This window comes from Neofelis nebulosa, chromosome 3 (assembly GCF_028018385.1).
Source record: "Neofelis nebulosa isolate mNeoNeb1 chromosome 3, mNeoNeb1.pri, whole genome shotgun sequence".
Lineage (NCBI taxonomy): Eukaryota > Metazoa > Chordata > Mammalia > Carnivora > Felidae > Neofelis > Neofelis nebulosa.
The window spans coordinates 106,167,431-106,187,845 of NC_080784.1; the positions used below are offsets into that span (position 1 = coordinate 106,167,431).

The 20,415-nt window shown below is 35.9% G+C and overlaps 1 protein-coding gene and 1 non-coding gene across 3 annotated transcripts in view; both read right to left on the minus strand.

The window, feature by feature from the left end:
* USP53 (ubiquitin specific peptidase 53) overlaps positions 1-20,415 on the minus strand; it is a 66,611-nt gene that overhangs the window by 29,973 nt on the left and 16,223 nt on the right. For both annotated transcript variants that reach the window (XM_058721499.1, XM_058721498.1), the window contains exons 3-7: positions 9,073-9,165; positions 5,429-5,563; positions 3,983-4,096; positions 3,744-3,826; positions 565-670 (exon numbers count right to left, since the gene is read on the minus strand). In XM_058721499.1, coding sequence (XP_058577482.1) covers positions 565-670; positions 3,744-3,826; positions 3,983-4,096; positions 5,429-5,563; positions 9,073-9,165 — 531 coding nt within the window. The remainder of the gene's footprint in view (positions 1-564; positions 671-3,743; positions 3,827-3,982; positions 4,097-5,428; positions 5,564-9,072; positions 9,166-20,415) is intronic.
* LOC131508245 (U7 small nuclear RNA) lies at positions 13,411-13,475 on the minus strand. The gene has a single exon (XR_009259945.1). It is a non-coding gene; the product is annotated as a U7 small nuclear RNA (small nuclear RNA).

The window sequence follows — 20,415 nt, forward strand, 5'->3', positions numbered from 1 at the left end:
CTGACGCGGGGCTCAAACCCACAAACTGCGAGATCATGACCTGAGCCGAAGTCGGACACTTAACTGAGCCACCCAGGCGCAGGGAAAAAAAGAAACTAACTTTCTCTTTAGTCAAATGACAGATGTCAGAACTTAAAAAAATTAATCAGCATACACTAAATCCTTCACAAAGAGTTTTTAATAGTGCTTAAATAAATAGCTCACATGGTATAAAGAGTTGCCTAAAATAACACTGAAAAAATAACATTTTAAAAAGCGTTTATTTATTTATTTTGGGGAGAGGGGTGGAGAGGGGCAAAGAGTGAAGGGAGAGAGAGTCCCCATCAGGCTCCACTCCATCAGCACAGAGCCCAATGTGCGGCTTGATCCCACAACAATGAGATAATGACCTGAGCCAAAATCAAGAGTCAGGCGCTTAACCAACTGAGCCACCTAGGTGCCCCTGAAAAATTAACTCTTAAAATTAATTCCATGTAGAATTACTATTTACATGGTAATTTCTGAATGTTTATTTTCAAGTTTGCAAACATATAAGCATACTAGCTTTCTCCAAATTATACTTACAGGACATTTCCTATAGTCATCAGTTGTATTTGCTGCTTGTAGCAACTCTGCAAACATTTCAGGCTTAAAACGTTCATGCCTTTCCATCATTCTTTCCACTTCATTGCTACAAAAGAAAGAAGCAGTCCCAAATGTGTCCTATGAACTTTAAAAAGATCTAACAAACTATGCATGAAAAGAAATTAAGTTCTCAATATGGGTATGATCATTTTTTCTGTTTAAGACAGGTTTTGTCTGAAAAATTAACCATAAAGTAAATTTCCATAAAGTGAAAAATTATGGAATTTGGCAGGTGCATGATGAAAAACATTTATTACCATGGTCTGGAACTACATGAACAAGATAATAAGATGCTCCAAGTTTTAAGTCAAATGTTTCTTTTACATTATTGTTTAACAAGTAGGGACTTGAGTTTAAACTCTGACCTAACCAGAACAACAAATTGTGGGAAAGGCTCCCTCTCTGGCCTCAAATTCTCAGAAACGAAGTTATCATTTTCAGCTAATAGAAGGGCCTTTTGCTGATTAATGCAGAAGTCCAAACCAAAACTAGTTAGGTCAGGTTTGTGCCTTATGAATGCTGACCATTTCATTAGAACGTAGGCAGGATATCTATGCCACTTTTTGTGTAGTCTCTCTTAGAATCTAATTTTTATATACCAAAATATTAAGTATCTTTAAACAACCATTTAAATATTTCCAAAAAGAAATGCAATGTAACCTTAAATATCCTTACTAGTTTCCATTCTAGATGTTCTGGTTCTGCTTAGTAATGTGAACTGTCCTAGAGTTGGATATACTTTACAGTTTCATGATTTAAATAATGTATAATATTCAGTAACAACTAAGAGCACCCATTCTTCTAAAGTACTTCATAAATGTATTAAAATGCACTAAATCTGACAAGCTCATTCAAATTGTACATTTAAAATAGTGTTTTTGTTAACATTTAAAATGACAATTTTTGGGGCGCCTGGGTGGCGCAGTCGGTTAAGTGGCCGACCTCAGCCAGGTCACGATCTCGCGATCCGTGAGTTCGAGCCCCGCATCGGGCTCTGTGCTGACAGCTCGGAGCCTGGAGCCTGTTTCCGATTCTGTGTCTCCCTCTCTCTCTGCCCCTCCCCCGTTCATGCTCTGTCTCTCTCTGTCCCAAAAATAAATAAAAAACGTTGAAAAAAAAAAAATTTATAAAATGACAATTTTTGTTAAGCCTGGAATTCAGTAACTGGTATTCAATACTTATTACCAATGAAAAGAAAGTGACTACAGTTAAACCTTAAATAACATGGAGATAAGGGGCGCTAACCTTCATGCAGTCCAAAATCCGCATACTAACTTCTGACCTGCCCCCAACCTAACTACTAATAGCCTACTGTTGGCCGGAAGCCTTACCAGTAACAGTTGATTAACACATATTTTATGTTATATGTAGTATATACTGTATTCTTACAAAAAGGCTAGAAAAAAGTAAATGTTATTAAGAAAATCATAAGGAAGATGTAATACATTTACAGTACCGCACATACATTTATTGAAAAATCTCCATCTAAGTGGACCTGTGCAGTTCAAACCTGTGTTACCGAAGGGTCAACCATAATTACCATTTAAAGTCTGGTTTCTTGCAATTTGTGGTGTAGACCTCTACAGAGAGACTGATGGAGCTCTAACTCTGTTACATAAGATACTGCCTCAGAGCATTGTCATTATATAAGAGTTTCAAAATAGACTTAAAGTTTTATAGTTTTTAATTTGTGGCCTATCCTTGTTCAGACACCATCCTACTTTTCATAAAAAGTGAAAAAAATGAACCTATAATTGACTGAAGTTTAGGGAATGTTTCCTTAAACCAATATCCCCAACTCTATATACTAAGAAAGATATTAAACACACTCAAATAACCAAATTGATATTATTCAATAGTCTTTAAGTAATATTGTGTTATATCAAAAAAAGCCAGGTAGTTTAATATTATAATGAAACAGATAAGCACCTGATATTCACTTTGTACAATGATTAAAATATTGATAGCATTTAAAAAAAAATTTTTTTTTAACGTTTATTTATTTTTGAGACAGAGAGAGAGCATGAACAGAGGAGGGTCAGAGAGAGAGGGAGCCACAGAATTTGAAACAGGCTCCAGGCTCTGAGCTGTCAGCACAGAGCCTGATGCGGGGCTCGAACTCACAGACTGTGAGATCATGACCTGAGCTGAAGTTGGACGCTTAACCAACTGAGCCACCCAGGTGCCCCTTAAAAATTTTTTTTAATGTTTATTTATTTTTGAGAGAGAGAGAGTGTGAGTAGGGGAGGGGCAGAGAGGGAGGGAGACACAGAATCTGAAGCAGGCTTCAGGCTCTGAGCTGTCAGCACAGAGCCCGACACAGGGCTCGAACTCACGAAGTGGGAGATCATGATCTGAGCCAAAGTTGTATGCTCAACCGACTGAGCCACCCAGGCGCCCCAATAGCATTTAGTAACTAACTGTTGAACTGATTTATTCTGATTAATAATTATTGATCCATGCTTTATTTTTTTGTATTAAAATACCTATAAACATTTATTCAATGTTTACCGTATATCAAATATTTATATTCTCAAATACCTGTTAGAAAATGTTCAAACAATTCTTATGTAAAGTCTAGGGATCATATGGATCCCTAATTAGTAATGTTTCATGCACAGGGAGGGAGGGGACAGCCAAGCATAGGCAAATTTTTATTTCAGGTTAATGTTGAGGCCTTAAACTCAATAAATCTAATGAAGAATTAATGTCACCATCCCCCCACCCCCCCTTTCTGCTTACCCTAGTTTCCATCACCATGATGGGATATGGAGCTGATGGGTCACTACAAAGATAGCACCTTAGCAAAAATGAAGAAATAATGTGCAGCTCCATTTACCATTGAGCTTGTCATTTTAAACTCTGCTTCACAATTCCAAAAACTTGGTGTAAATATAAACAGATACAAATTTTCACTAATATTTGGTACATTTCATTAAGTATACATTTTAGGCTAAAACAGAAACATCCAACTGAGACAGACGTCACTTAGTACTTCTGATGGCAGCATATTTTTTAAGTTTAAGACAGAGAGTAGATATTCACATATGTTATGGTTTTATAAAATAAATGCTCAATGTGCTTAAATGTATTATTAACGTCTCTGGTAAGGTTCTTACCATAGGGCTGTTGTAGAAATGTACCGCACAAATTCTGTAAAAGGTAGAGGATCTGATGATGCTCCACAGCTACGACACACACACTACAGGTAAAAACATGTTTAATTTATCAATCATAAAACATAAATGTAATACATATATTACATATATTTATTTATGTTATATATTATACCAAAGTACAAATGAATGAAATAAATATAACAAATACAATATCTAATAAGGTGGTTAAGCCATCTCACCTGTTCATACAGAGTCATGGCAAACTTCTGGTGAGTGATACAAGATTTAGAGGTACACATGTCTGCATCTCTGCTTGGCACTATATGAAAATGAATCCTCTCCAATATATTTTCCTAATTTAAAAATTAAAAGACAAATGACTTGTGAATCTTACAGAAGATACTTCATAATACAACTATTTTTAACTTTATAAATTTAAAAATCTTTTTAGGATTTTCCAAAGTGTTAAATTTAACAGCACCATATATATTGTCAGCTTTTCAGCTTTCCTCTTTAATCAACCCTTCAAATACCGTTCAGTTATTCACCTTTTGTAGTATTAGCTTTTTTAAAAAAATTAAATAAAAGAAACATTAATTTAATAAATATCTTTAATACCCTTTAAAAAATCAATTCATAGTGGCTGACATGTAGAATTTAATAGAAAACATAAGTTTCCCATATTTGCAGCATTCTCACATTGAAAAAAACAGTTGATCTTTTAAAAATCCTACTTGGGATATTTTAATAGTCTGTATAACTCACATTCAAATAGCAATGACAAAGGCTTGCAATACCTACACTAACATCCTAATGCAAGAAATCTGCTCTGCAAACAAATTTCATATTAAATTTCAAATTTATAATACAGATCAATAAGGAATATTTCTTTAACAATCCTTTTTAGCAAAAGCCTATCGAATGGATTCTTTATTTTTATCTAATGTTAATATTGAGAGACAGAGGGAGACAAAGCATGAGCAGGGGAGGGGCAGAGAGAAAGGGAGACAAAGAATCTGAAGCAGGCTCCTGGCTCTGAGCTGTCAGCACAGAGTCTGACTTGGGGCTCGAACCCACAAATCGCGAGATCATGACCTGAGCTGAAGTCGGATGTTAAACCGACTGAGCCATCTAGACACCTCCAATGGATTATTTTAATTAGCTAAACATCTGCCTCCTCTGCCCCAGGAAATTTAAAACCATTCAATTATTTAAGCCTAAATTTCTAGATATTCTATGAATTATCAAACCATGTACTAGGACATTTCACTTAAGTGAAAATAAACTATAAAATTTGGTATTGTACAAAATATATTTATATTTTAAATAATGGATCTATTATGAACATGAGAATTATGAAAAGTATATTTTAGGACTGTGTATGCTGTTTCGGACACACTTTAATCAACATGGAAAGTGTGTTAAGCAGTGCATTAGTCAAAGAGCTTTCCACCTGTCTGAGAAAATAGTAAAGATACTCATTAAAAAAATGATAATAACATATAAATGTCAAATCAAAAGTCATGAAACACACAGAGTTTTGAAGGGCGGGTAAGACAAGGATGCACTAAGCAGTATGGATTCCTTTCTATTGTTATAAATTTATGTTTCATTCCTCTCAAAATTCACATCACTTAAGGAAAACAAGCTAGTATCCTGATTTAGGGATTATCAAAAATACTTACAAAGCATTCTGCAGCATCATCCATAAGGCCCAGCTGAAATCGCTGCTCATCTTTGAAGCTTTCTGCTAGAGCGTGTCTTATATTATCCGAAGGAAGTGCTTTTTCTCGACTATGTTGAAACTGTGCAAATATTGTCTGGGGATCAACAAGTACATCAGTAAGCTTAAAGCCAACAACTAAAGAAACACTTAAGTAATTTCACTATAACAGAGTGAAACTCACACTATACCTAGAAATGGATATAGTCTTTTGCTCTACAATTCCATACAAAATTTATTTCTATCAACAATGCATAGAAATGGTTGCCCCAGTCTCTAAATTAAGTGTCAGTGTGCACAGAATTAAATGAGTTCTCAGTTCCCATCCTCAGAGATTCTGATTGAGTATGCTGAAGTCAGAAGTCAGGGCAATTTTTAAACTGTTCCCCAGCTAATTCTGATCCAAGTTGTTTAAGGAAAAGTTCTAAGTTGCTATAAATCTAAAAGTATGCTATAGGAATTAAAATTATGTTAACCAAAAATAAATAAACCTCAGAAAATGACAAATGCTGGTTTAAAAAGAAACAAAAGTTAGGTAAGTTCAATGGGATGACAACTTCCCACTAATTAAAATTGTCTTTAAAAACTGACACTGTACAATTTGTATGAAGTCAGACAAAAGATGATGACTTTTAATTTTTTGAAAAATGTTTTAATTTTCAAATTATCAGTTTTCCTCACTTGGAGCATTATTTCTAACCTAAGCCTAAAAAACGGTGGAAACACTCACAGAAACATGATTTAGGTATTAACCTGGTTTTCCATTTTCCTTATTGAATTTAAGGAAGAAAAACTAATAAGTTCCAATTTTATGACAATCACTTTAGGTGAGAGAAAGTGGGGGGAAAAAGGTTTTCAGTGACAACCCCACCAAGTAAGAATTGGTCATATTAAGTTCTTAAATAATTAGCTCAAGGGGTATGTCACCTCAAAATCAATTTTTTTTTCCAGATCAACATCTGATAGGCTAGGAAGATATTTCAAAAACCTGTTCCACTACTGTAAGAAAAATCTAATTTATAAATAAATAAGAAATTGAAAAATAAAGATGCCAAATGATATTAGATATCTAGAACTATAATTTTTAGGTATAATTACAAATATGAAAAAGCAAAAAATATTTTAGATATCATTTCTTATGTAAGTAATAAACTTTTCAAGGTAATGTTTAAGATATTAATCCTACACAAGAGTGTCATTTGTCATCTGTTTTTTGACTGCCTAGTGTATGTGAGGCATCTTCACTAGAATACAGACAAAAACACTGCCTTCGTGGAGTACACATTCTGGTTGTAGTAAGGGGAAGGCAAGTAACTAATTATATGTTGGAATATGATAGACACAATAGAGAAAAATAAAGACATAAAATAGAAGAGAGAAAAATAAAGTATTATAATAGAAATAGGGATGCTGAGAAAAGGGAGGTTAATTATTACCTAGGGTGGTCAGGGAGGGCCTCACTGATGTCCTCATTTGAGGACTGGCATAAAAGAAATAAGGCAGGGGGCGTCTGGGTGGCTCAGTCAGTTGAGCATCCGACTTGGGCTCGGGTCGTGATCTCACGGTTCATGAGTTCGAGCCCCACACAGGCTCGCTGCTGTCAGTGCGGAGCCTGCTCCGGATCCTCTGTCCCTCCCCCATTCATGCTCTCTCTCAAAAATAAATAAAAACATTTAAAAAAAAGATTTAAAAAGAAGAGTGTAAGCTACAAAAACATCTAGAAGAAAAGCATTCTAGACAAAAGGAGTAACAATGAAAACACTCAGATGGAAGCCAGCTCTGAGAAATTGGAAGGAGGTAGCCAGTTTGGCTAAAATGCAGTATGTGAGACAGGGAGTACGTTTTGGAGGCAGGTAAGTGATTATGTAAGGCTATGAAAGATTTAGGCTAGACATTTTAACTATACTAGTTTTTACAACTGGACAAAATATCCAAAATTTACTGTGGTGTAAATAAAATGCGGTATTGTAATTTGATCTAAGGTAATTCTTCATCCCCTAACAATAACCCTATTTTGCCATGTTCTAAAAAAGAGAGTGTAAAATTGCCTTCTTTGGTGATTTATATTCAGGAATATAAATCAAAATAAAGCATGAAAATCACTTTTTATTTTCTTGTATGTATGTGTGTGTAAAAATATTCAAGAATGTAAAAGAATGAAATGTTTCTCTCTGAAACATGTTAATAAAATCTTAATAATAATCTTAGTAATTTTTAGGTAAAAATCTCAACGACATAAATGAAATGCTACTATATACATGATTCCCTGTTTCTGTCTTTGTCTCTCTTCCATCTATTTTCATCCAAGTAGCCAAACAGATCCAGTTGAAATATTACATCTAATTAAAACAGATTATATCACTCTTCCACTCAAAACAATCCTGAGACTTCCTAAATCGCTCAAGAGGAAAGCCAAGGTTCTCACAAAGGTCTAGAAGGACGTACACAATATGGACTCCTGTTCCAGTTATTTATTGCTCCGTAGCAAACCACCACAAAATGTAGATACTACAAATAACATTTATTTTGATCACAAATCATCAATTTGGGTGAGAACAGCTCGATTCTGCTCCACTGGGAGTTATCTAGGACAGTTTGAATGCTGGAACCCAGAATCATCCGAAGGTTGCTCATTACATAGAGCAGTTGATGGTGGCTGTTGGCACTACCAATCAGCTTGGGACTTCTGATATAGCTGTGGCCAGCTTGGCCTTCTCGCAGCATGGGGGCTCACTCCCAAGAATGACACCCCAACAGACAGAGCCAGATAGAAACTTTACCAGCTTTTCTAATCTAATCTAATCTCAAATGTCTGCAGCATCATTTCTGCTACATTCTATTTCATTGGGATGAATCCTTAAGGCCAGCCCATATTCAAAGAATTAGACTCCACCTTTTGATAGGAAGAGTGCAGAAGAATCTGAAGATATGTTTTAAAGCCACGAAAATTCACCTTACTTCTGAGCTCCCCTCCTATCATTCTCCCCCTTGCTCAGAAAGCTTCCACCACCCAGATTACCTTGAATGTGTCACACATACTCACCTTAGGACCTTTCCAGTTACTGTTTCCCTACTTCCCTGGAATATTCCATTCCGTCACCTCTTCCAGGTTATAGTTTAAACTTTCTCAGTGAGGCTTTCCTGGCTACTTAACACTCTCTATTCCCTTTCCCTGATTTACTTCCCCTCCTTTTTTAATTATTACCACCTAACATACTTTATATTTTGCTTACTTATTTTCCCCTGTCCTACAAGAATATATAAGCTCCATGAGGTCTGACGCTTTATCAGACTGTTCATTGCTGTATCCTCAGTAACTAGAGGTGCACAAAATTCAGTAGCTCAAACGTTTTACAAAATGAATAAAGAATTGTTTCAAAATAGTGAAAAATATAACATTCCTAATATTTTATACTATTTAGAATATTAATTTTCACTGTTCTTCCATAAAAGGGGGGACCATAAAGCTGAATAAATCATATTTTAAGAATTCACCTTCAAAGCTCTAAGTCATCTTGACAATGAACTTTAATTTCAAATAAACTAACCAAATCTGTCAACTAAACCAAACAAGCTATCAAATACAATTAAATTTTAAAAGGTTACCTTCAATGCACAAAATATACAGGCATCTCCCTGACAAACATGTCCAGTTAGAACCCGTAAGCTTCTTCGGAATATATCCAATTGCCATAAAACCTAAAAAATTGTAAGAAAAAAAAACAGTGAAGAAAGAAATATAATAAAATTTTTCTTACTAAGATAAAAGACAGATTTCAGTATTTTTTTAATTGTAGAAGGCTAATAACTTCTTTTAATCTCTTGTGCACAGACATATACAACCCCTAAAACTAACAGCAACTATTAAACTGCTACATACATGTAGTGAATATATATAAAATGGGTTTAGAAGACATTCCTGTTGATTCACATGCAAAAACTGACAGACACAGAATAAGAAAAAACTAATTCCTCAGTTAAGGATTTTATATGAACAGGAAACATGCGACACTGAATGGAGAACTTGGCAGTGACATGAAAAAGGAAGTGATTATAATACTTGGAACAAACTGAACTTTAGCAAGGAAAAAAATTGGAGTTGAAAGGTAGGGTGTATCAAATAAGGGTCAGTATGTAACAGCAAGAAAAAAAATGAGGAGGCCTCTGGTCACTGTATACTGAATGAAAAAAGGGCCAGCTGTGTGGTAACGGAGACAGCACAGTAAAAAGCATCAATTAAGGAGTAATATGAATATATTTGCTGCAATTATGCATTTGTTAGTTGTTACTAAAAGACAAGGACAAATAAAAACCACTGTAACTGTTTCAATAAATCAATCCAGTACTTAAAATCATTCTAAAAAAATCTGAAAAATGTACAGTGAGGATAATTTTGCCTGCTTCATTGCTGTTCTTGTAAGGATTAAATAATATGTAATAATACATAAAGTATTTAGAGGAGTGCCCAGTACATAATTGGCACAAATGCCAGCTGCTATTTGTTGCTATAATTACTATTACAAGAAACAGATAAGATCTCCAAGTTTCCCTTTAACTTTCATTTTCTCAAATAATAGAATTTAGAAAACCCATTAACGAGCACTTATTTCTCCCAACTAGAAACAAAGATTAATAAAAACAAATGATTTTAATAAGTTCCTATATTTTCAATTACTCAATAACTAAAGGTCATTTCAGAATTTCCCTTTGACAGTTGCTTTTTCTTAAAGAAAACTAATAGAATCCATTTATCTATAATAAATAATTAGGTGTTTTACAAAGCACATGAAAATGTTTAATAATTTTCTTGCATATCATACGTATCAAATCATACCATAAAATACATGGTGTTGGAATTCATTCATTCATCCACCAAGATGAAGACCATGACAGTACAACCTCGGGATGTGTCACAGCACTTTGCTTAATAATATAACATCTGAAGGTGGGCTACCTGGGTATTAATTTTGGATTTACTGCTTACCAGCTCTTGGGCTGACTTGAATAAAATATTTTCTGAAACTCAATTTTCTCATCAGTTAAATGAAGATAAAAGCAGTATTTACCTCTTAGGATTGTTGGAGGAATTAGATAAGAGAGAACATACAGTGTTCAGGTTAAGTACCAACACACAGTAAGAACACAATAAATGTGAGCTATTAAAGATTATAACTTTGTTTTCAGAGAATTTAAAACCATACCATATGTCATAACTACTTAATTGTAGTTACATCATCAGATAAAATTCTAAACTATTCAGCCAAAAGAGAATACCTTCCATAATCTGCTTATAAGGCTAGTGATGTGATTCTTTTAAATGTAACTGGAATGGGGGCGCCTGGGTGGCTCAGTCAGTTAAGCGGCCGACTTCGGCTCAGGTCATGATCTCACGGTCCGTGAGTTCGAGCCCCGCGTCGGGCTCTGTGCTGACAACTCAGAGCCTGGAGCCTGTTTCAGATTCTGTGTCTCCCTCTCTCTGACCCTCCCCTGTTCATGCTCTGTCTCTCCCTGTCTCAAAAATAAATAAAACGTTAAAAAAAATTAAAAAAAAAAAATGTAACTGGAATGTTTTCCGGGTTAGCAAAATGTTTAAATTACACTAGATCTAAACTATAGAAAAAATACTTTGTGTGACTTCTCTATACATTATTCAGTGTAATAGTTTAACTCTTATTTTAACAAAATAGCAAAAATTATTCTAATTGTAGTTAATCCTTATCCTACTTCATTTTAAAATGTTGACTACAAGCAACCAATGGATCCAGGGAGAAATCAAAGAAAAAAATTTAAGTGATATCTTGCCATCTGCAACAACATGGATGGACTTAGAGGGCAATAATGCTAAGTGAAATAAGTCAGGGAGAGAACAACAAATACCATATGATTCCACTCATATATGGAGTTTAAGAAACAAAACAAACAAGGGAAAAAAGAGCCAAAATAAAAAATAGACTCTTAAATACAGAGAACAAACTGATGGTTGCTACCAGGTCAATGGGTCAGGGATGGGTGAAATAGATAAAGGGGATTAAGAGTATATTTATCTTGAGCACTGAGAAATGTACTGAATTGTTGAATTCTTATATTGTACCCCTGAAACTAATATGCAAGTTAATCACACTTGAATAAAAAACCAAGGGGAATGGGGCACCTGGGTGGCTCAGTTAAGTGGCCCATTCTTGATTTCAGCTCAGGTCATGATCTTGTGGTTTGTGAGTTCCAGCCCCGCATCGGGCCCTCTGCTGACAGCTCAGAGCCTGGAGCCTGCTTCAGATTCTGTGTCTCCCTCTCTCTCTGCCCCTGCCCCATTTGTGCTCTGTCTCTCTCAAAAATAAATAACATTTTTAAAAAGTTAAAAAAAAAAAAGGGGGGGACTGCTTAGAAATGTGGAGTGGGCGGAACCCCTAAGACAAATGAAAATGGAAACACAATGTTCCCAAATCTAGGGTATGCAGCAAAAGCAGTTCTAAAGACATTCACAGCAATACAGGCCTACCTAAAGAAACGAAAGTCCAAATAAATTAACTTTACATGTAAAGACTCTAGAAAAAGAACGAAACCCAAACTTAGTAGAAGGAAATATGATAAAGATCAGAGTAGAAATAAATAAAAGACAGACTAAAAAAAAATTTTTTAGAAAAGACCAGTGAAACTAAAAGCTGGTTCTTTGAAAAGAAAAAAAAAAAACAAAAACCAATAAACCTCAAACCCCAGAATTAGTTTAACAGGTGAATTCTACTAATCATTTAAAGAGTTGGTAATTATCTTTGTCAAAAATTAAAGAAGAAACACTTCCAAACTCATTCTACAGAGCCAACATTACCCTCATATCAAAACCAGACAAAGATACAGCACACAAAGAAAGAAAATAACAGGCCTATAGTTCTGATGAATACAGATGCAAAAATCCTCAACAAAATACTAGCAAACCAAATTCAACAGTACACGAAAAGGATCATACACCATTATCAAGTGAGATTTATTCCAGGGATCCAAGGGTGGTTCAATATCTGTAAATTAATCAACATTATGCTACATTAACAAAACAAAAATCTTATGATCTTAATATATACAGAAACAGCATCTGACAAAAATTCAACATCATTTATGATAAAAACTCTCAACAAAGTTAAATGTAAAAGAAACATACCTCAACATAACAATGACCATATATGACATAGAATAACATACTCAACAGTGAAAAACTGACAGCTTTTCCTTTAAGATCAGGGACAAGACAAAAATACCCACTCTGGTCATTGTTATTCAAGAAGTCCTAGCCACTACAATTAGATAAGAAAAGAAATAAAAGGCATCTAAGTTGAAAGGAAGTGAAACTGTCACTATTTGCAAATGATGTGATAATATACATAGAAAACCCTAAAGACTCCACCAAAAAACTTAGAATGAATTTAGTAAAGTCACAGAATACAAAATTAACATGTGGAAATTAGTTGTTTCTATACACTAATAATGAGCTATCAGAAAGAGAAATTAAGAAAACAATACCATTTAAATTGCATCAACAAAAATAAAATACCTAGGAATAAATTTAACAAAGGAGTTGAAAGACCTGTACAGGCATACTTCTGAGATATTGCAGGTTCAGTTCTAGACCACCACCATAAAGCTAATACTGCAATAAACCAGTCAAATAAACTTTTTATTTTCCCAGTGTATACAAAAGCTATGTTTACCCTATACTGTCATCTATTACATGTGCAATAGCATTAGGACTAAAAAACGATGTACATACCTTAATTTAAAAATATTTTATTGCCAAAAATGATAACCATCATCTGAGCTTTCAGAAAGTTGTAATTATTCTATTGGTGGAGGGTCCTGCCTCAATGTTGATGGCTGCTCACTGATCAGGGTAGTGGCTGTATAAAGCTGGGGTGGTTGTACAATTCTTTTTTTTTTTTTTTTTTGGCAGTGGTAGGGTGGGGTTGTCTTCCAGTAAGGACTGGAAACCCTGCCAGACAAATTCTAAAAGAGCTGTAACACTCACAATTTCTTAAAATAAGACCATAAACCTTGCCACATTGCCTTCCTTTCGCCAACTATTTTTATGTAGCATGCAATACTGCTTGACAGAATTTTACCCACAGTACAACTTTCAAAATTGGACTCAATCTTCTCAAACTCTGCTGCTGCTTTATCAACTAAGCTTATGTAATATTCCAAATCCTTTGTTGACATTTCAACAATCTTCACAGCATCTTCCAAGAGTAGATTCCATCTTAAGAAACTACTTTCTTTGCTCATCTGTAAGATGTTCTCATCCACTGAAGTTTTATGAGATTGCAGCAATTCACATCTTCAAGCTCCACTTCTAATTCTAGTTCTCTTACTTTTTCCACATCTGCAGTTACCTCCTCTACTAAAGTTGTAAACCCCTCAAAGTCATCCATGTACTTCTTCCAACCTATTAATGTTGATATTTTGACCTCTTTCCATGAATCATGAATGTTTTTAGTAACATCTAGATTCATTAGTCTTCAAGAATATTTTTTTTTTTTTTTTTTTTTTAAATTTTTGGGACAGAGAGAGACAGAGCATGAACGGGGGAGGGGCAGAGAGAGAGGGAGACACAGAATCGGAAACAGGCTCCAGGCTCCGAGCCATCAGCCCAGAGCCTGACGCGGGGCTCGAACTCACGGACCGCGAGATCGTGACCTGGCTGAAGTCGGACGCTTAACCGACTGCGCCACCCAGGCGCCCCTAGAATTTTTTTTTTTTTTTAATTTTTTTTTTTTTCAACGTTTTTTAATTTATTTTTGGGACAGAGAGAGACAGAGCATGAACGGGGGAGGGGCAGAGACAGAGGGAGACACAGAATCGGAAACAGGCTCCAGGCTCCGAGCCATCAGCCCAGAGCCTGACGCGGGGCTCGAACTCACGGACCGCGAGATCGTGACCTGGCTGAAGTCGGACGCTTAACCGACTGCGCCACCCAGGCGCCCCATCCCCTAGAATATTTTTAATTTACCTTGCCCAGATCCATCAGAGGAATCAATGCCTATGCCTATAGCCTTATGAAAGCTGTAGCCTTATGAAATGTTTTTTTGTTTGTTTTTTTGATGGAGTGCCCAAGCAGGGGGAGGAACAGAGAGAGGGAGAGAAAGAATCTTCAGCAAGCTCCATCCCCAGCACGAGCCTGATGCAGGACTCAATCTCACCACCCTGAGATCATGACCTGAGCCAAAATCAAAAGTCAGATGCTCAAATGATTGAGCCACCCACGTGCCTCTGAAATGTATTTCTTAAATAGCAAGACTTGAAAGTGAAAATTACTCCTTGCAGAATGGATGTTGTGTTAACAGGCATGAAAACAACACTAATCTCACTGTACATCTCCATCAGAGCTCTTGGGTAACCAAGTGCATTGTCAATGAACAGTAATATTTTGAAAGGATTCTTTTTTTCTGAATAGTAAGTCTCATTAGCAGGATAATTTGATAAACCATGTGGTAAACAATGCGCTGTCATCTTTGTTGTTCCATTTAGAGGGAATGGGCAGAGTAGATTTAACATAATTTTTAAGGGCCCTAGAATTTCTGAAATGGTAAATAAGTACTGGCTTCAATTTAAAGTCACCACCTACATTAGCCCATAACAAGATATCCTGTCCTTTGAAGCTTTGAAGCTGGGCTTTGACTTCTCTTTTCTAGCTACGAAAGTTCTAGGTGGCATCTTCTTTCTATAGAAGGATGTTTTGTCTACACTGATAGTCTGTTGCTTAGCGTAGCCACCTTCATGAGTTATCTTAGCTAGATCTTCTGGGTAACTTGCTGCAGCTTCTACATCAGCACTTGCTGCTTCATTTTGCACTTTCTGTTATAGAAAAGGCTTCTTTCCATAAACCTCATAAACCAACCTCCACTAGCTTCAAACATCTCTTCTGCAGATTCCTCACCTCTCTCAGCCTTCATAGAATTGAAGATAGTTAAGGGCTTACCTCTGGATTAGGTTTTGACTTAGGGGGATGTTGTGGCTGATTCGATCTTCTATCCAGACTGCTAAAACTTTTTCCATTTCAGCAAGAAGGCTTTTTCACTTTCTTATCATTTGTATTTTCACTGGAGTAGGACTTTTAATTTCCTTTGAGAACTTTTCCTTTGTATTCACAACTTTGCTGTTTGGCACAAGAGGCCTCACTTTCAGCCTCTCTCGACTTTTGCAATGCCTTCCTCACTAAACTTAATCATTTCTAGCTTTTGCTTTAAAGTGAGATACATGAGGCTGCCTTTCACTTGAACACTTAGAGGGCACTGTAGGTTTATTAATTGGCCTAATTTCAATGTTGTTATGTCTCAGGGAATAGGGAAGCCCAAAGAGAGGGAGAGACATGAGGGAACAGCCAGTCAGTGAAGCAGTTAAAACACATACAACATTAACCAATTAAGTTTGCTATCCCATATGGGTGCAGTTCGTGGTGCCCCAAAACAATTACAATAGTAATATCAAGGCTAGTAATTACAGATCACCATCACAAATATAATAATGAAGAAGTCTGAAATACTCCAAGATTTTAAAAAATGTGACTAAGCCACACAAAGTGAGCAAATGCTATCGGAAAAATGGTGTCCACAGACGTGTTTGATGTAGGGTTGCACAAACCTTCAGTTGGTAAAAAAAAAAAAAAAAAAAAAGAAAAAAAAAAAAGGCAGTACCTGCAAGGTGTAATAATGTGAAGCACAATAGAGCGAGGTATGACTGTACTCTGAAAGCTGCAAGACATTTGTTGAAAGAAATCAAAGATGACACAAATGGAAAGATATTCCATGCTCATGGATTAGAAGAATTAATATTCTTAAAATGCCCATACTACCCAAAGCAATCTACAGATTCAATGCAATGCTCATCAAAATAGCAATGACATTCTTCACAGAAATAGAACAAATAATCCCAAAATTTGTATGGAACCACAAAAGACCCTGAGTAGCCAAAGCAATCTTGAGAAAGAAGAACACAGCTGGAGGCATTATGCCTCCTGATCTCAAACTATACTACAAAGCTATAGTAATCAAAATGGTGTGGTAAACACAGGAATACAGAGACACATAAGTCAATGGAACAAAGAGCCCAGAAATAAACCCATGCTTATACGGTCAATTAATATATGACAAAAGAAGAACATACAATGGAGAAAAAAACAGTCTATTCAATAGTGTTGGGAAAACTGAACAGCTACATGAGAAAGAATGAAACTGAACCACATTTACACAACATACAAAAATAACTTCAAAATGGATTAGAGACTTGAATGTGAAACCTGAAACCATAAAATTCCTAGAAGAAAAGATACGCACTAAGCTCTATCTGATATCAGTAATACGTTTTTTTTGGACCAATCTCTTTAGGCAAGGGCAAAAAAGCTAAAATAAACAAATGGGATTGCATTAAGCTAAAAGCTTTTGCAGAGCAAAGGAAACCATCAACAAACCAAAAAAGGAGGACACCTGACTGGCTCAGTTGGCAGATCATGTGACTCTTGATCTCAGGGTTGTAAGTTTGAGCCCCACACTGGGTGTAGAGATTACTTAAAAATAAAAAATATTTAAAAAACAAAACAAAAAGGCAGGGGCACCTGGGTGGCTCAGTCAGTTGGGCGTCCAACTTCGGCTCAGGTCAGGATCTCACAGTCTGTGAGTTCAAGCCCCACATAGGTCTCTGTGCTGACAGCTCAGAGCCTGGAGTCTGCTTAGGATTCTGTGTCTCCCTCTCTCTGTGCCCCTCCCCCACTCGTGTTCTGTCTCTCTCTCTCTCTCTCTTGCTCAGAAACAAACACAAAAAGAAACAAAAAGAACAAAAACAAAAAGGCAACCTAATTAATGGGAAAAGAGATTTTCAAATCATACATATGATAGGGGATTGTTATACAAAGTATATAAGGAACTCATAAAACTTAATATCAACATCAACAACAACCCAATTAAAAATTGGGCAGAGGACTTGAATAGATATTTTTCCAAAGAAGACATACAGATGGCCAACAGACACATGAAAAGATGTTCAACATGGAAATGCAAATCAAAACAATAAGATATCATTTCACAAGTATCAGATTGGCTATTATCAAAAAAGACAAAAGAATAACAAGTTTTGGTAAGGATGTGGAGAAAAGATAACCGTCATGCACTGCTGGTGGGAATGTAAATTAGTGCGTCACTACTGAAAACGGTACATTTTAATAATGTCTACTTTTAGGGGCGCCTGGGTGGCGCAGTCGGTTGAGCGTCCGACTTCAGCCAGGTCACGATCTCGCGGTCCGTGAGTTCGAGCCCCGCGTCAGGCTCCGGGCTGATGGCTCGGAGCCTGGAGCCTGTTTCCGATTCTGTGTCTCCCTCTCTCTCTGCCTCTCCCCCGTTCATGCTCTGTCTCTCTCTGTCCCAAAAATAAATAAAAAATGTTGAAAAAAAAAAAAAATTTAAAAAAAAAAAAAAAAAAAAAAAGTCTACTTTTAGTAATTTCTTACAAGACATACTCCACAATTTATTTCTCAGTGGTTTTTAAAAGTATTCATCAAACTGCATAACAATATTTACATTCTGAATTCTTAAAAATGAAGTCAGGCTTTTTCTAACAAAATCTATTTGAATAATTGTTTTGTTAGTAAGGATTGGTTTTGAAAATTAGTTTACATGGCACACATTTTAACATCCGGGACAACAGATCTCCTGAATTGAAGAGATAGAGGTGGAAGTTCAGGGACACCAAAGCAGCTAGAATTGGCAGGGCAGAGAACTGCAGAGGAGAGAGCTGCACAGAGCAAATACCAGAGCTCTACAGAGGGTCCCCTTTGAGTATCCAGGCAATACTGTGAGAAAACCACCTATGGCTGGGGAAAGAAGTATTCCAAAAGATTAGAGGGGATAGTGCCCAGAACTCAAACCCACGCAGGACAGTGCCTGCTCCCAACAGCCGAAGTTGAGTGCTTCATAATTCACAGATAATTGATTAAAGAAAGAAGGGTCTTGTCCAGTAGTAGATAAATTAATCCTAGGTTAAACACAACTCTGGGACTGCCTGACAAAGCTTAAAAGTAAAATGATCAGGGGCGCCTGGGTGGCGCAGTCGGTTAAGCGTCCGACTTCAGCCAGGTCACGATCTCGCGGTCCGTGAGTTTGAGCCCCGCGTCAGGCTCTGGGCTGATGGCTCGGAGCCTGGAGCCTGTTTCCGATTCTGTGTCTCCCTCTCTCTCTGCCCCTCCCCCGTTCATGCTCTGTCTCTCTCTGTCCCAAAAATAAATAAAAAACGTTGAAAAAAAAATTTTTTTTAAAAAAATAAAAATAAAAAAAAATAAAATGATCAAACTGTTTCCAAATAAAGTATACCAGAACGAAGTTCAAGAATATTTCTAGGAATATAAAAATATCCATCACCCAACAAGATAAAACTCAAAATGTCTTACATCCAATAAAAAATCACTAGACATTAAAATAAACAAGAAAACATATTCCCAAATGAGGATAAAAATCAGTTGAAACCCATAATTTGCAGAATGACAGAATTAGTAGACAAGTACATTAAAACAATAACTATATTTCAAATGTTCAAGATGCTATAGAAAAGACTGAACATGTTAAGTATAGACTTCAAAAAGATTTTTAAAAGACCCAGATCAAACTTCTAGAGGTAAAATTACAATGTCTGAAATCAAAATACGCTGGATGGGATTAATAGATTAGACACTGCAAAGGAAAGGATTAATGAAGTTGAAAACATAGTAATAGAAACCATACAAAATGAAATCAAGAGAAAGAAAAAAAGATTGAGAGTGAAAATGAAAAGAGCATCAGTGGGCTGTGGGACAACCTGAGGCAACCACTTTTATATATAATTGGAATCCTCCAAAGGAAGAGACAGACAAAAAAGTTTGAAGAAATAATGGTTGGGGAGCCTGGTAGCTCAGTCAGTTAAGCATCCAACTTCGGCTCAGGTCATGACTTCATGGTTCATGAGTTCAAGCTCCGCGTTGAGCTCTGTTCTGACACAGTCAGAAATAATAGTCAAAAACTTTCCAAGTTTGATTAAAATCATAAACCCACAGATCTAAGATGCTCAATAAGCCCAAACACAAGAAACATGAAGAAAACTATGTTGAGGCACATCAATATCAAATTGCTTTAAGCTAGTGAAAAAAAGAAAATTTTATAAGGAGCCAGAGAACAAGGACACATTACATACAGAGGTACAGAGAATGACAGTTTTTCATTAGAAATAATGCAAGCCAGAAGATAAAGGGCCAAAATCTTTAAAGTACTGAAAGAGAAAAACTGCCAACTTAGATAGACTTCTTTAATGAGTAAAAATATCTTTCAAAAACAAAATTGAAACATTTTTTTCCAGACACACAAAAGCTGAAAGAACTCATTAACAACAGATCTGACCTACAAGAAATGTTAAAAGACTACCTTCGAGGAGAATAAGTGATACCAGGATCTACACAAAGGAGTGATGAGCAACAGAAACGGCAATAACTATGTAGAGGAGTATAAATAACCTTCATGGTAAAGAGCAATGGAATGTTCATTTAAAAAAAATATATTGCCACTGGAATATTTATCCATTTTCTGTACCATGTGAGTATGCTTTACACAACTACATACTGCATTTTGGAAGCCAGAGAAAAGGACAGAAATAGAAATATATATACATATATGTTTAAAAAAAAAAAAAAGACCTAGAAAAGGGTTAACAGAAAAATATTTGTGATAGAAGCCCTTTCTCACAGCTGATTTAATTAAAAGCATTTCATTCCACGTTTTTTTGGTATACAGTATTTCCCTATATCCAGTGCCATTCAATAAATATTTTCCTGCACTTCTCATAGCACTTAATGCCAGTGGGATCTTTAGGCCAGGGAAGAACAGTGACTGCCATTTAAGGGTCCCAATGTATATCAGAATGCTGATAGAAAAGCAAGGTTAGTACATATTTGCT